This window comes from Vipera ursinii, assembly GCF_947247035.1.
Source record: "Vipera ursinii genome assembly, chromosome: 2".
Taxonomy (NCBI): domain Eukaryota; kingdom Metazoa; phylum Chordata; class Lepidosauria; order Squamata; family Viperidae; genus Vipera; species Vipera ursinii.
Window position 1 is genome coordinate 49,149,354 of NC_139513.1, and position 16,488 is coordinate 49,165,841.

General features: G+C 36.0%; 1 protein-coding gene across 1 annotated transcript in view; it reads right to left on the reverse strand.

The window, feature by feature from the left end:
- The window catches only part of PLXND1 (plexin D1), a gene marked incomplete at its 5' end in the record, with an annotated part of 175,654 nt that overhangs the window by 121,315 nt on the left and 37,851 nt on the right, over nucleotides 1-16,488 (reverse strand). The window contains 5 exons of the mRNA XM_083353821.1: nucleotides 287-461; nucleotides 970-1,099; nucleotides 2,928-3,028; nucleotides 9,522-9,653; nucleotides 13,621-13,797. Of these exons, the coding sequence (XP_083209947.1) occupies nucleotides 287-461; nucleotides 970-1,099; nucleotides 2,928-3,028; nucleotides 9,522-9,653; nucleotides 13,621-13,797 (715 nt within the window). The remainder of the gene's footprint in view (nucleotides 1-286; nucleotides 462-969; nucleotides 1,100-2,927; nucleotides 3,029-9,521; nucleotides 9,654-13,620; nucleotides 13,798-16,488) is intronic.

Here is a 16,488-nt window from a genome sequence, read left to right on the forward strand (position 1 = left end):
TACCTAGGATATTTTCCCCCCCACAGAATTTCTTAGGGCAGAACTCAGGATTGGCCTAAAAATCTATATACCAGCAAATGCATTCCAACAAACCCAAGTTTTCAGAAATTCATCACTGATCTAATGAAAAACGTCTCAACTGTCGGAACATTACCTGAATAAATGCAAATACTAAATACAAATTAAAATTAAGAAAGTTTAATTCAATTAAGAAAATTAAGAAAGCCATCTTTAACATCATTATCACATCATCATCACTATTTAAAGCATCATTGTTCATACATACCTTGATTTAATGGAAAGGCTGGATAGCTCTCTCTGGGAAGAAAACTGCAGTAAATTACTTGGTTGTGAGATTGGGGATGAATTCTAGCAGTAGTTTGGATATTATTTCCATAATTGCAAGCTATTTCCATTCCGTTCATATTGGGAATGTTCCCATTTATTTGGATTATCATACCCTAAAAGTGAACAACAAAATGTTATCATTCTAATAATTAACAAAAATTAAATTACATTGACAAACAGGTTTTGAAAATACTGTATTTTTAAATTAAATGTTTGGAGCAAAGCTGCTGCTCCTTTGAGTAAAAATAACAAGTGCAGCTGAACATTCAGAGATTGTGTTGGTAAAATTACAAGATGCCTTCTATGTGTCAACACTTGCCCAGTGGAACAATATCCTCTGCAGAGATGTAGAGGGCTCTGACCCTGGCAACCTTTCACAAGGCTGTTTCACTACGCTGCTGATGTGACTTTTTATGACTGAGATTTATTGTTTACCTTGGGTGACATGGAATCATTGTTTATAGCTGTTGTTGTAATCCTTGTACACTGCCGGGAGTTACTGTTACAGTATGAGATGGGGGGGGATATAAATTATTTAAATATTGTTCATAATGCTTTACAGTCAGTTCCCCTTGCTTAAGAGAATCTGTTCACAGAAATTGTAATTCCTACTTGATGTACCTTATTTTCGTTCTCGATATTTATTTCTGAAGGCATTGTTGTCATTGAAGGGCATTGTTGTACTCCCTCATTGGCACTGATCCAGAAATAGGACTCTTCCGAATGGGCACATTCATGCTGTAGTGAACACCTAAAATACCGTAAGTAGAACATTTATGACATCAGACCTTTAGAAGAAAACCAATTATTAATTTTCTTGAAAAACTATCTTCATGTTTGTCATTTCACTAAGTATGATAGCCATTATCTTAAAATGTTAACCTCATAATCAAAACACAAGAGATATGATTAGGAATGATTCATAAATTTTTCCATTGTTTGCCTTCTGTTTATCTTTATTATTATTATTTTTTGACATCTAAGGTTGTCAGGCATGAACAACCAGACCCACACATGCATAGTTCAAGCTAACTACCTTACTTTTTTTCTGCCTATAATACAAGAATTGCTCCAGACTGGCAGCCTTCCCTTGGGAACAAACAGATAAAGCCCCAAGGAACTTAGAGGGGTCAGTCTTTTGTGGTTGCGCAGTGACTCCAGGCTAACTCCACCCTTGGGCTCTCCTCCCTCCCTGGCTGGGTGCTTCCCAACAAAGATAGAGGAAAAAATGGCTGTTAAATCCATGGAAATAAAGTGGTCAGCTTTTGAACTTTGCTGACTTAATAGAATACCAGGTAGTTGTTCAATGTTTTCTCTCAATTTCATATGGTTTCTTTCTTTCTTTCTTTAATGTATTTTTATTGGTTTTTATAAGGGTGGGGAGGAAAATGAAGGGATAGGGCGTGGGGTTGGGATAGTGAGAAAGTTGGGGGAGAGGTTGGGGTTTCCCCCAATTACATTCAATATTTAGCAAATACCATATTGTCTGGGTTGATATATATCAATAGAGGTAGTAAGAATAATGATTGATAGCAATAATAGATATAGCAAATTATAGTAAACAATGTTAAATTTTCAATCTATAATATTTTTCTTAGTAGAATAAGGTCAAAAATAAGCATCACATTCCTTTCCCTCTAATTCGTTTGTCTAGCCATTGATAAAATTTATTCCAGGTTCTATAGTAGACTAAATGCTCTTTTTCTTTAATCTCTAAAATTAATCAATCCATTTCTGCACAGACTAATATTTTCACTTGGTAAACTCTCATTTTTCCAGTATTGGGCATACATAATTCTCGCTGCTGTTAATACATGTAATATTAAATACCCAGTCTCTTTATCATAATTGGGATCTATCATTCGTTTTATTTCGGTTTACCCTAGACCAGGCATGTCAAACTCGTGATGTCATGTGACGTCGCGCGACATATTATAACTTTTCCCCATTACTGGCAATGGGGTGGGTGCAGTTTTGGGATAGTGCATCCGGCCCATGGGCCGGCAGTTTGACATGCCTGCCCTAGACTCTCTTAAAATATTCTTCAAAAACATAAAATTGATTGTTGTGGCTTTGTCCTGTTTCCTACAAAGACTTTTGACTAGTCCAAAATATGCATACTTCCCATGACTTCTTATGCTAAGAGCATCTTTAAAACAATAGTTTGACTTATCATATCACATTTGAAGTAAAAAAGCAAATGACATAATACCCATGACAGATAATTTTATATTAAATTATAATTATAAACCCATGATTGCATGGGTTTTTATTATTTTCAAATTTAATGCTGCCTTAGACTACCTCATGCACAGTATAATACACAAGTCTACTTGTTTTCTTCCTCCACAAAATAATTAAGCTTCTGTGTGAATTCTCATAAAAAGTGAAAATTGTTCAAATGGTAATTATCCAGCAATATCTTGCTTGTATTTATATTTACATAACCTGTGAAGCTGCATCAGCTATTTATTATCGTAGAAGTCAATGAATCTGGTGAAAATTTACAATAATATTAAGTAATCATCTGTTCATAATGGCTTATTGTAAGAGGTTTATAAAATACAAGAATATTCCACCTGGTCTCCAAGGTACACCATCCACAGTAAGCATCAGCTGCAGCCAAGCAGTCTGCACATTTAGTGTATTGGTCACAAGCAGCTACTTTCACACGAGCAATCTGTGTAACAGAAAATCAAGGCAACAATTTTAAATAATCAAACTATTATTAGCAGACTCTTGTTTAATTAACTACAGCAACAAAGCATCTTATAGTTATCCAGGCTGATCAAAAGATTAGAAACAACTATCATCAGAATATGGATGGTGCCCAGCAGTGTTCTAATATTTGAGGGGCTGTCACAGAGAAGAGGGGGAACAATCTATTTCCCAAAGCACCTGAAGGACCGACAAGGAACAATGGATGGAAACTGATCAAGGAGAGACTTAACCTAGAAATAAGGAGAAAATTTCTGACAGTGAGAACAATCAACCAATGGAACAACTTTCCTTCAGAACTTGTGAGTGCTTCATCACTGGAGACTTTCAAGAAGAGACTGGACAACCACTTGTCAGAAAACCATTTCTGCTCCTACTTGAGCATGACATCCCTTCTGACCTATTCTATTCTATTCTATTCTATTCTATTCTATTCTATTCTATTCTATTCTATTCTATTCTATTCTATTCTTTCTTTTCGTGCAACACAGATGAGATACTAGTTGATCTCAATTAAACCTTAGATTTAGAAAACTGAAATGTTGGCTAGTAGGAGGCTCATCTGCCAGACTTAAAGGTAAAGGTAAAGGTTCCCCCGCACATGCGTGCTAGTCGTTTCCAATTCTAGGGGCTGGTGCTCATCTCCGTTTCAAAGCCAAAGAGCCAGCGCTTGTCCGAGGACGACTCCGTGGTCATGTGACTGGCATGACTAGACACCAAAGGCGCATGGAACGCTGTTACCTTCCCACCATAGTGGTCTCTATTTTTCTACTTGCATTTTTTTTTACGTGCTTTCAAACTGCTAGGTTGGCAGAAGCTGGGACGAGTAACAGGCGCTCACTCTGTTACGTGGCACTCGGGATTTGACCCGCCAAACTGCCGACCATCTGATCGACAAGCTCAGCATCCTAGTGATCATTAAATTATTACAGAGTTGCTCCCCTCCCAAAAAGAGCAGGTTCATAGCTTTATAGCGCTTATAACAGAACTCTGTCATTTTTTGGTTTACATAATATTGTTTGAATTATATACAGTAGACAAACATATAAATGAGCCTCAGCAGAGATAATTTAGCTATAATCATCCATCCATGGATAATGTGTTTATTTATTTATTTATTTATTTATTTTTGATAAACAGGTATAGAGAATGTGTTTTTGCTCTTGGAATCTTAAAAGGTTTAGGACCAATCCACTTTCCCCTTCTCCGTAGTTTTTTGCCTACTTTTAGAATCATGTACATGTGCTCTTTTTCTATTCATATCTAGCTTATTTGAGGAGGAAACAGAGATTTGCTGCTATACAGTTCATGCTGCCTAAAAAAATATGGGGGGGAAGGGTTAACAAAGAATTGTAATACAAATTCATTGACTGAAGCATTTGCATACATGTCTAAGATGGAAAGAGCCATAACAATTTAAGATGATTTTTATTTTTGTTATTTATTATCCATATTTTCAATATTATTATATGTTCTGAATATTCCAGGTAGGAAGAAAGGAAAAATGTATATTTTAACACAATGCTAACATCTGTCTCCTATTTGCATAAATAAATAAATAAATAAAAAAAAATAAATGAGCAATCAAAAGAACATGATGAATAACTTCCACATTTCTTTTTTAATAAGTTCTTTAAAATAGCTGTATTTTGCTTTTTTCTTTCCATGACAGTTTGTTTTTTAAATACAGGTTTTTTAAAAAAAAAAAACTGTTCTAGAAATTGTTTTTCACACACACACACACACACACACACACACACACACACAGAAACACGCATGAATACACACTTTAATAATATAGCTTCATTATTCAGGTGGAACTATGTTCTGCTACATGAATCACAGTAAGTGGTAAAAAAGTAAGATTTCATTAATAAAAGGTATATAAACAACTATAATTGCCTAAAAACGCAAAACACTATAACATGTTTAAGAAGAGAAAATGATTAATATCAGTACCTGCAATTTGGTTCTAGGTGTTTGTGAAAAGCTAGTGCATTCTTTTATAGGTAATATATTTGGCCCATATTTCTTCCAATACCTGCGAATAGCATTTTTAGTTTTACAAAAATCCACTGCAGATGTAAGTGAACATGGGAGATGGAAACTGGCTCAAAAACATCCATGGATGTTTCTTGCTAAGCATAAATTTGGATTTTTACAGACCTCAAACATTTTTACTCTCTTGAGATGCCTTTATTTTATAAATGTTAAATCGAGAAGAATTTAATAGAATACTGCCATAGTCTGCCATTTGGATCAATCACTTAAGGTATTTGTCTAAACCACATTCAAATGTAAGATAAGCCTTTTGTATTTGCAGTAACACTGACCCCATTCAGAATTTTACTGCTCCCTGATGGCCTTAGTTCCACATACATTTATATGAAGGCACTCAGAAGCTATTTCTGCCAATAAACAAAACCAGATTGACAAATCATTCTGACACAGGTTGGCAATATCTCTGGGCAGTTGAAAATTCTTCACCCAGGGAATGAGATTTCTCTCACAAATAGATGATGTTTGTTTGATATTTACAAAGGACTTGGCGTGTTTTAACAGCTGGTTTTCCCTATACTTTATTTAATAAATTTTCATTTTTTTCCATTTTGAAGATGTCATTCATAACAACAAAAGGCACTCAGTGTGGGTGCAGACACAAATGTTGCATAGCTTCCACCAAATTATTACATCTTGGAAATTAAAATTTTAATCTTGCCTTTTGTAGTTTATATAGAACATATTGTGATTATATTGCAAGCAGAATACCCATTCCTCTTCCCTTGACAGTTTCCACATTAAGTATTATTGCTAATAATAGATTAATATGGCTTACACTATATCTCAGCAGATGGCAACACCTGCTCAAGCTTTTATAGGCTTGGAAACTAAGCAAGGCTGGATTTGATTAGTATTTGGATCAGAAACCAAATTCAGGGCTATTGCTTAGTTGGAACACCCTCCCCCCCTCAGAAAAAGGTAATGGAAGGGAAAACGATTACATATTACTCCCAAGAAAACTTAATAGTGTGTCCGTGTAATTACCAAGAGTTGAGCTCAATTCAAGAGCATCTTTTTTTTGTTTTTTAAGTACAGGTAAGCCTGGAGGAACGTTGTCCATGGGGTTGCAATGGGTCGGACACGACTTCGCAACTAACAACAACAGTCCTCATTTAATGACTGCCTATTAGCGACTGTTTAAAGTTATGGTGGCACTGAAAAAGTAACTTTATAAGCAGTGTAACAGTTTTCACTGTGGCCGGATCCCAATGACCACATGATCAAGACTGTGATTGCCATTTGCATGCTTTACACCAACTTCTGATAAGCAAAATCAATGGAGAAGCTAGCAGTTAATGATCACGATGGAAGTAAAGTTGTAAAACCATTGGGGTCACGTGATATCTCACGTAACAAAAACATCACTTAACAATGGATATTGTGGTCCTAATTACAGTTGTTAAGCAAGGACCACCAGTAAACTATTTTGATCAAAAATGGTTAGGGGATAAATGATTTAGGAACAAGACATGAGTTTTATATACTGGAAATATTGATTAATTAAGGAATTATAGCTCAGAGGTTAAATAGCAAACAGAAAATTATTGGTTAGAACACTGAACCTTGCAAGGAATACCAAATTCATTTCCTTTTCAATTAGACAGTAAAGATAGCAATTGATTAATTGTGACACTGAACAATAAAGATTTTGCTTCCTGGACACTTTTGGGTGTATCCTATAGATTTTTGGCAGCTAATTACGAGAATAACCTGTAATTTAACCTATCAGAAGATTTTGTAGAAATCTTCTGTTTTTAAACAATGACAATTGTGTAAAACCTGTTAGTACTTGTTTCCTATGCTGCATACATGAAAGAAACATACAAACACATGGGACTGTTGCTGAAGCACATCCAGTACACCAAGGACAACTGGGATATTTGTGGAGATCTAAAAGTACTGACTCTGGTGCTCAGATATACCAAGTACTGTTGTTACATATGCAATTAGGACAGCTGTGCAAGAGAGTCGCATTACATTAAAAAGAAACACCATTCCAAAATAATTTGGTTCTAAGGATAGAAAAACATGGCATGTGAACCACTTGTTGACCTGACAAAGATATTTTTGCCTCTGCTTCATATAAAATGCAGACTGATGAAACATTTTGTGAAAGTGCTGAACAAGGAAAGTCAATTTTTTGTTATTTCAGACAGATGTTTCCAATAATAGCTGATGCCAAGATTAAGGAAGGCATTTTTTTGGTCCACAGATCAGATATATCATTAATGTCAAGCAGTCCGAAGATCTGTTAGTGGGGCCTGAGAAAATTGCCAAGAAAGCATTCAAGGATGTTATTGAGAATTTTCATGGCAACTACAGAGAACCAACTTAAACTTAAATATAACTTAAACTTAGCTATAGGGGGAACAAGCATAAAACAAGTATCAAAGTTCAAATATCTAGGAACAACATTCACCAAAGATGGTAAAATGGATGAAGAGATGAATATACAGTACGATGCAGTAAGGTAAGCCAAGAATTGGGATAGCTAGCTCCACTCCTACAACATAAGGCAGTACCTATCAGCATAAAGAAGCATTTCACACACAACGTATTCTTCCCTACCTTATGATACCAGTGCCAAACATGAACACTTACAATAAAACTTAAACAAAAGTTAGTCACCACGGAAATGAGATATTTGAGGAAAGCTGCTGGAGTGACCAGGAGAGATAAAATCAGAAATGAGATCATAAAATTGGCATAGAACCAATCTTAAAACTACTTACAAAAAACAGCTCACCTGGAGAGGATGTCTTGAGATTCCATACCGTACAAGGCATATACAAAAGGAGGAGAAGGTCAAAGAATATGAGGAAGAACCAGAAGAAGATGGGAGAGACAACATCAAAGACACACTACAACAGCATCAAATAACAAAGTTGGAAGCTGCCAGAAGAACAAGAACCAGAATTTTGCATCTCCCTCAACACCCAAAGTGGTAAAAGAGGAAGTAAAGAAGAAGACAGAGCAAAAAACTCCATTCAGCTGGTTGACAAACATCTGAGAGCATACAAGACCATGAAGTACAACATGTCAATGAAGACTTATTTCCTGTATTTACACTTGGACTTCTTTCCCAAAAAATCTAAGCACAGTCAGTGACGAACATGATGAAAGTTTTCACCAGGACATTGCCACAATAGAAAAAACAGTTATCAGGGTAACTGTCCATCAATGGTGGCTAACTACTGTTGGACAATGCAGTAAGATGAATCTGACACGGAGTGCAGACAAAAATCAACAGCAAAACACTTTTAGCCCTGTTGAACTCATGCAGCACATTATAATAACCAAGAGTTAATTTCTATTTCTCAGGGTTCCTACATGATAAATCATTCTGAAATTATATTTGTATTTAGTTTGAAGGGGTCTATCATAACCGTACTTCAGGAAAACCTTTTGAAAAAATTTTGTTGAACAATGTAATGTACCATCAAATTTGTAGTGACTTTTAGTGACCATATAGACTTTCTCCGGGTGAATCTGTCCCCAGCCTGCCCTACGAGTCTCCCAATAGTGCACCTATCACCACCGTAATTAAACACAAACAGTAGGAAAGCATAATTATACAAGAGAACTATATCAGCCAACTTTCAGCCTTTCCCCACATGAAACAACCATGGTACAAAACATGCTCTTCTAAGATCTGATTTCTGCTGTGTTTTCAATACATTGTTTTTTTCTCATAGTGAATAATCAATCTTAACTGTATTGATATAAATGTTTTATTTTCCACCTTGTTCCATCTAATACATCATCAAGGGAAGATTAAAAGTGTATTAAATCTGCTTCCAAGACACATTCAATAGTTTGATTCACACATACTCCTAAATAACGATTTCTTTCTTTTTAGACTTACTATGAAACATGAATCCTCCAATTATAGCTTGTTTGAGAAAAATCCTGTCTCATCATGCCAATAAGGTATGAAAAGCTATGCTGGTAAATTTACAAAATACATCCAGTAATTATCCATGATCTACCCAAGCAAGAAAAATGGAATGCCACAGCCCTTACCATCCCTACAAAGTATGATCAGTGACGAGGAATGATGGAGCAATAATTTGGTAACAATGACAACGCATGACAATGCAGAAATATAAATTTCAAGACAAGCCAATAAAACCAACAATTATTCTTGAAACATTTATAATATGTTATAAGAAGTACTCTCTTACTATATCATCTGCCCTGTTCACCGCCCTGAGTCCTTCGGGAGAAGGGCGGTATACAAATAAAATTATTATTATTATTATCTGTGCAGCGGTGAAAAGTATAATGTAGAAAGTTTGGAGAAACTCCCTAACTGATTAAATTCACACTTATGAATGTTTTAATCAGCACAGATCTCATGATGACAGAAAGGTGGGTTTGGGAAATAATCTTACCTGATGAGAAGTCATTAAATACAGGTAACTGGAATCAGATGGATCAAACTGCATAATAGGATGCACAGGTTCACTATAAGCCACCATAATTGACTCCCTGCTTATAACCTCCATGGAACTGTTCAGATTAATCTGTAAAAAAAAGAGAACTCTTTATACAACCTCCAATGTCATAAATTTGAGGAAAAAGAAGAGAAAGAAAATGAACGTATCAGAAATGTTAAGAAAACAGTAGCTTTTTGCAAGAACTATGGAATCTTGAAAAGTATTAAGTGAAAACATCCTTTCATCTTTAACTTAATAACACAAGAGCATGAAGTAAGAAAATGATGGCTATTGTAAATTAAACCATCCATTCATTAGAAGCATATAAAATTCTTGAATTGCTATCAGGATTGAAATATGTGCTAGGTTATTCTAAAGTATTCTTAATATGCAATTAAAGAGCATTGCTCAGTCGTATATCATTATTTTCAAGAACCCTGGATTAAAGAGTTGAAATAAACCATGTTAGCAAATCAATGGTTAAACATCTTGAAAAATATTATTTTCTCATGAGTTTAAGATTGTGTTAATTTTGTTCATGCTTACTGGACACCTCAGAATGTTTAATAACAGTTACATATTATGCTTCTGTAAAATAATCAAGGGAATGATACTGCCTTGACTCAATTTGATTTAATGTCTATTAGCTTGTTAATGTGATTTTAAGAAGATAATACAATATTAAAATGTAAATTTAATTGTAAATTATATAACAACTATCTGAAGCTTATGAATATATGTAGAACTATGGATTTACTGAACATGAGGCATAAGGAAAGACACTAATGTAATCGTGATCTGATGACATATGTTCCTTCTCTGCTTATTAAGTGGGTCTTTCTGCACATCATGGAAAGACTGATCAATATTATTTGGTATGATAAAGCCCGAATATCTTAATAAAATACATATACACAAACATATTCTTTCTTATTTCCTTTCTTCTTCCTTTTTAAATTTTCTTTTATCTTCTACAGTATATTAAAGCAATTTTTTTTAAAAAAGCCAAAAAATTCCAGTGGTGTTTTTAGACTAGAATTAGTCAGTCATGAATTATTTAAGCTAATCAAAGTTTAACAAAACTATATTTCAGAAATAGACTTTGGCAAAATGGTTTGTCTTATGGTTTTAATTGGCAATATATTTTATGTAACACTGGAAGCGTTGCTCCTCTACATTTACTTTTGTTCTGTTAATGACTCTCTTGAATGTGCCACTGATAATGGCCCTTGTGATATGCCTTCGTCTGGTGTACTTTATCATTTACTGGACCATATTAATTGCCTATGTGATAGGAAATTATAATTGCTGCTTAGGAACTGGCTGAACATCGCCTATCCTCCATTTTACTGTCTTGTCTTGGATGGGAAACCTGAATTATCACTCAAATATTCCGTCTTCCGTGCCAAATAAGAAGGAGCCCCCAAGGTAAAAAGGCTTCTGGTTGTGCAGCTGTGGAGTACAATTAGATTATAGCTATCTCAACAAATTATCCTAGGAATAAAGGAGCTGGGAATCTTTTTCTAATGGAGGTTCAGCAGATAAGACTGCCATTTCTGACATGACAATGGAAACAGAGCTGTTATTACTGTGTGAATATAAGCTGGGTGAGAAATGTAGTTCACATTCATTGCCTGTGCAGCTGACACTGAAGCCAGTTACCTGGCACTTCAGTTGTGTAAACTGGGCCTCTGGGCAAATAATCAAACCAGAGGGAGGACTTCAACTATCTTTTCCACCTGCTAGGAATCTTTTCAAAGCAGGAAAGAAATCAGATTCCCTTCTTTTCTCTTCCTACTCTGATCTAATATTCAACATTATGTGTTGTTATCTTCAGATTGACAGAAATCAGTTTCTACTTATGTTTTTCCATGAGACATAGGTGTAAGCAGCAGCTGGCTGACACAGGGCTCTTTCTTCAGCAAACAATATACAATGAAGTTATGGCTGGCCGTTGCTGGGGTAGAGACCATAATGGTGCCTTAACTTTTGGTCTCCAATGTATTGTTTCAACATGGATAAAACAGGCATATTACACATTCTTCAGTTCAGCAATTACTATAACCAGTGAGGCACTGACCACTGCAAGTGTGGGGGAGTCTGTGTTTTTCACAAGTACCAATCAAGAGAGGAAAAATGTATAAATAGGCATTGTTAATAACTAAAAGCTGTGCAATAACATCTTAAGTACAAGCATTTATTCCCACAATATATCAAATAACATCTTGATTACACTCTAGTCTCAACTGCTGATTAAAAGTTAAGAATTAGAAGATATTGTATATCCATATGCAACTTAAAGGAACAACTAATTCCTTCTTTATTGAAGAATGAAAGCCTGTGTGATGATCACTGTGATGAGTGATTAATTTTTTTCTGTTCTGAGTTAAGTGAATCTGGATTAATATGCCAGGCCAGTCTTACACTCCCTAAACATGAATTCTTTAATTTTATCAACAGGATTGTAATCAAATAAGCTGCATCAGCCTAACTTTGCCCATCAGTTGCAGGAACTAGCTACATCTAGTCTAATGAATAAAAGGACTAGGGGTGACATAATAGCAGTCTTTCAATATCTAAGGGGCTGTCACAGAGAAGAGGAGTTGACCTATTCATCAAAGCACAAGAAGTCATGGATGGAAGCTTATCAAGGAGAGATCCAATTTAGGACAAAGGAGAAATTGCCTAAAAATGAGTAACAATTAATCAGTGGAACAGCTTGCTTCCAAGTTGTGGGTGCTCCATCGCTGGAAGTTTTTAACAAGAGATTGGAGAGACATTGGCCCAGAATGGTCTCCTCTTTGAGCAGGGGGTTGGATCAGAAGACCTCCAAGGTCCCCTCCAACTCTGTTATTCTGTATTCTGTACCTCATATACATATTTGAACGTTGGAGATCAAAATTATTATTTGGTTCGCTCAAACTGTTACCTACGATAACACTTTTATCAGATCCCTTATTATATCCCAGGGATGTATGAAGGAGCACATTTCCTATTAAGAAAATACAGATAAATACAACGAACTGAATTATCTAGAGCAGTGGCCCCCAAACTTTTTTGGGCACCAGGGACCGGTTCTGGGGAGAGAGGTATTTCTGAGGACCGGAGGGGGCCTGGTTTCATGTGTTACTTGCATCCCATGGATGGGGCTTTGTTTGTTTGTGCAGCCTGGTTTCTGGCATGCCGTGGCCTGGTGCTGATCCACAACCCAGGGATTGCGGACCCCTGATCTAGAGGTTAGGAAAATGTAGTGTAACACAACTTACATGGGCAACATTTCCTTTTCCACTAACTATCATGTGGGTATGATTACGAAATGCAAGCTGCAGGCTCGCCACTAGTCTTGACTACCTAAGACACAATGTCAAGCTAATAATAAGATAATAAGACTTTTCTACTGTAGAGTTAAAAAAAAATCAAGGCTCCTTGCAATGTATGCAGAATCTTCATTTGCCAAGTTCAGAAATGCCTTAGGCAGTCTACTTTCTTGTTTGGAAAGACACTGCTACACTTAATGTGGGAACTAAAATTTCTACAAGGTTCATTTCCTTTTGTTGTTAAAAGAAATTCTAATTTCTTTGACTCTATTTAGAGTCAAAGACAAAAATATACTATTTAGATGAGCAAAATATGCCCAAAATTGTGGTTTCATGAGTATACAAAGGCTGTTCAAAACATTTATCAAAGCTACATAAGGCTTGCAGTTTCTTCCACAAAATTAAGAACATGCAAATTTCACTGAACAGAATTCCTTAAAATCCTTGAGAGATAGGAGGATAAGAAAGAATAATTAGCTTGGAAAATAAATGCCTCATTAGAAACCTGATTAATGAAGAAAGTTAGCTATTTTGACCATAAATAAAATAATAATTAGCTGAATAAATCACAGATGGCTTGGTTCATTCATACTATGGGATGGTTTACGAACCACAATGGCTTAGTATGAGCTAATACCATCAACATGGCATTTAGGAACAGGAGGTTCACAATCAAAAGAAACTCCATTGTTAATTGCAAAAACATCCATAGCCTTTTGGTTTCCAGGTCATTTTACCTTAAGCAGTCTTCCATTTGCTGTTCCTAAAAATACAACTGTGTAATTATTGATACTGGAGACAGCCACTGATGTAAGGCCTGGTGAAGTAAACACTGGTTTAGCCTTGATTGGATGCAAAATTGACAATGGATGTTGGAGATGCGCTGCACCACAGTCCAGTTGTTCTGGTTGCAACTGAAAAGAAAAGGATATATTAGTGGGTATAATTTTATTTATTTATATTCATTGTGCCTTATATGCTGCTCAATTCTTGAAGACTCTAAATAGCTTGCATCAATTAATGCATCAAGACTATCAAGACTAATGAAATAGAGCTCTATTAATTATGTAAGTGTAGTCCTCAGCATTCGCAAATACTCTCCTAAAAAGTTACGTCTTCGTGGCTTAGACCTATGTAGGACAAGTTGTCATAGTCCAGACTTCAGATGACAAGGGTGTAAGTGACCATGTACAACACTTCCTGATCCAAAAATGGTTGCAAACTGGCACATAAGATGTAATTTAACCAAGATTCTCCTAGCCATAGTAGGCATTAGCTATTGTTCCAGCAGATGCTGTGAGTCCAGGAGGATCTGCAAGTTGTGAGCTTGGAATGGTATTTTTATCTAATTAGATCTGAAGGAGAAGCCCTGAAGATCTCATCTCCAAAAGAATCCTTTTGCAAGTATCCCATGACAGAGGCTTCTCACCAATGCTGCTGTTTTTATGGAAGAGCTTGGCCTCATGTACAATGACTATTTTCCCTGTAATGAATTTCTGTAAAGAAGTAAAAACAGGGCCCTGGAAGAGAGCATTCAGAATTGTTAGGTGTTGCATCTAGCCATGTTAATTAAAGCTACTAAAATGCATATTTTTGAGTACTGTTGTTTTTAATCTTCTGGTTTGGTTTGGTTTTATGTATGCCACTCAGCTGTGCTATTTATTTTTATCCCACCTTTATTATTTTTATAAATAACTCAATGTAGCAATCGTACCTAATACTTCTTCATCTCCGATTTTCCCCACAACAATCCTGTGAGGTGAGCTGGGCTGAGGAGTGCTCTGTCCAAAATCACCCAGCCTAACACAGGATTAGAACTCATCCCAGTTTTAGCCTGATGCCTTAATCACAGGATCAAACTAGTTCTGAATTGGAATGGCACAGAAATGTTAGTATAAAATAAAACATAGCTTTAACATAAATCCCATGAGCTCTATATTATAAATATAAACAGCAAAGTTTCATAGCCCCTTCCTAACTGAAAAGACAATTAGGAGTAAGGTAGACTCTTGTTTTATCTCAAAGAGCAATACGTTCACTTTTATGTTCACTTGTTCTGTTTAATGTAGACATTTTAAGGACGTTCAGGAAGGATATGGATATGGCAGAGAAACTAATTATTTACATCTGCAATTCCTATAGAAGATACAGGACAGATGCTTAAGCCTCTACTGACTATCTCAGGGAGAAAACTGAAATTACTACAACAAATTGAGGTAACAAGATATATGCCAGGACCAGAGAGACTACACAGTAACAAAGTTTACAGATGATACCAACCTATTCAAATCAACAAAACCTACAATAAACATATGTGTCTCCAAAGCATATCTTTGCACTGGTTAAATGATCAAATGACAAATGCAGCTCAGTTGAAATAAGAGTAAAGCTATGAACATCTGTGGCAAGTAATGCTAATTTCACACATACACTGATGGGGTCTGAAATGTCAGTGATTAAGGGAAAAGGGATCACATTAGATAGTTCAATGAAGATGTTGATTCAGTGGGTAGCAATTGTGGAAAGGGCAAATTCCATGCTAGACATAACTAGGAAATGGGTGGAAAATAAAACCTAAAGCTACTTTAATCCACATGGATACAGACAAACAATTAAAATGTATATTTTAATATGTGCACTTTCTGAAGAGTAAATTGGGTGTGTTCATGTTGAATTACTCTTTAGCATTAAATAACTATATATTATGAAAGTCTCTGGTAACATTTACAAGCTAAGAGATATGTTTAAACTCTGCCCATGTTCTTTAATACTGCAGCAGTATTACTCTAGCATGCTGTGTAATTTTACTTCATAAAGTATCCACTGACACACAGTTCCAGTTTCCTCAAAAATACTTTATTTTATTTAACTCTCATGTTCAATTGATTGCATTGGGGAAAATTAGCATACAAATCTTGTACAGAATCAATTAGGTAATAAATCACAAGTAATGCAGTGCAGGCCAAGCATATAAGGCAAGCAATTAAGTATCAGATATGTGAATTATATCTAATGGAAGGGGGTGCCTGGAAGAAGGAGCAGCTGCATCAGAGGTGTCCTTGAAAGCAGCCATAAGGTTGCCTGGCTTGCACATCTACAGAGGAGGGGGATCATAAAGTGGCTACTACACCCGCAACACTATTAAGTTCTCAATTGGAAGAACTGCAAAGATTCCACTTTCAGCTGACCAATGGAGAAGGATCTTACTTAGGATTACCTCCTTAGCCAGGGAAGGAGGTAGGAGCAGAGTAAGAATGACTAGACTTTATTACTAGCCTGGTTTCTTTACAATAATCCAGAGAATTTGGTTTTACTGTTAAATATGGACTAACCAATACAGGTGGCCCTCACTTATACTGACTGCGGTAAGGTCTGGCAACTAAGCAGAGCAGTGGTTAAGCAAGTCACATGACTGTGCTAAATTTCAACATCAGTTTTGCCTGTGATTGTTAAGCAAATCACGGCAGGTGGTTAAGCATGTCATGGGACTGTGACTTGCGACTTCCTGCCAGCTTCCCCAATGACTTTGTTTGTTGGAATTTGGCTGTGAAGGTCGCTAACGGCGATCGCAGGATGCAGTAACCTTTGTATGTGAGTGCCAGGTG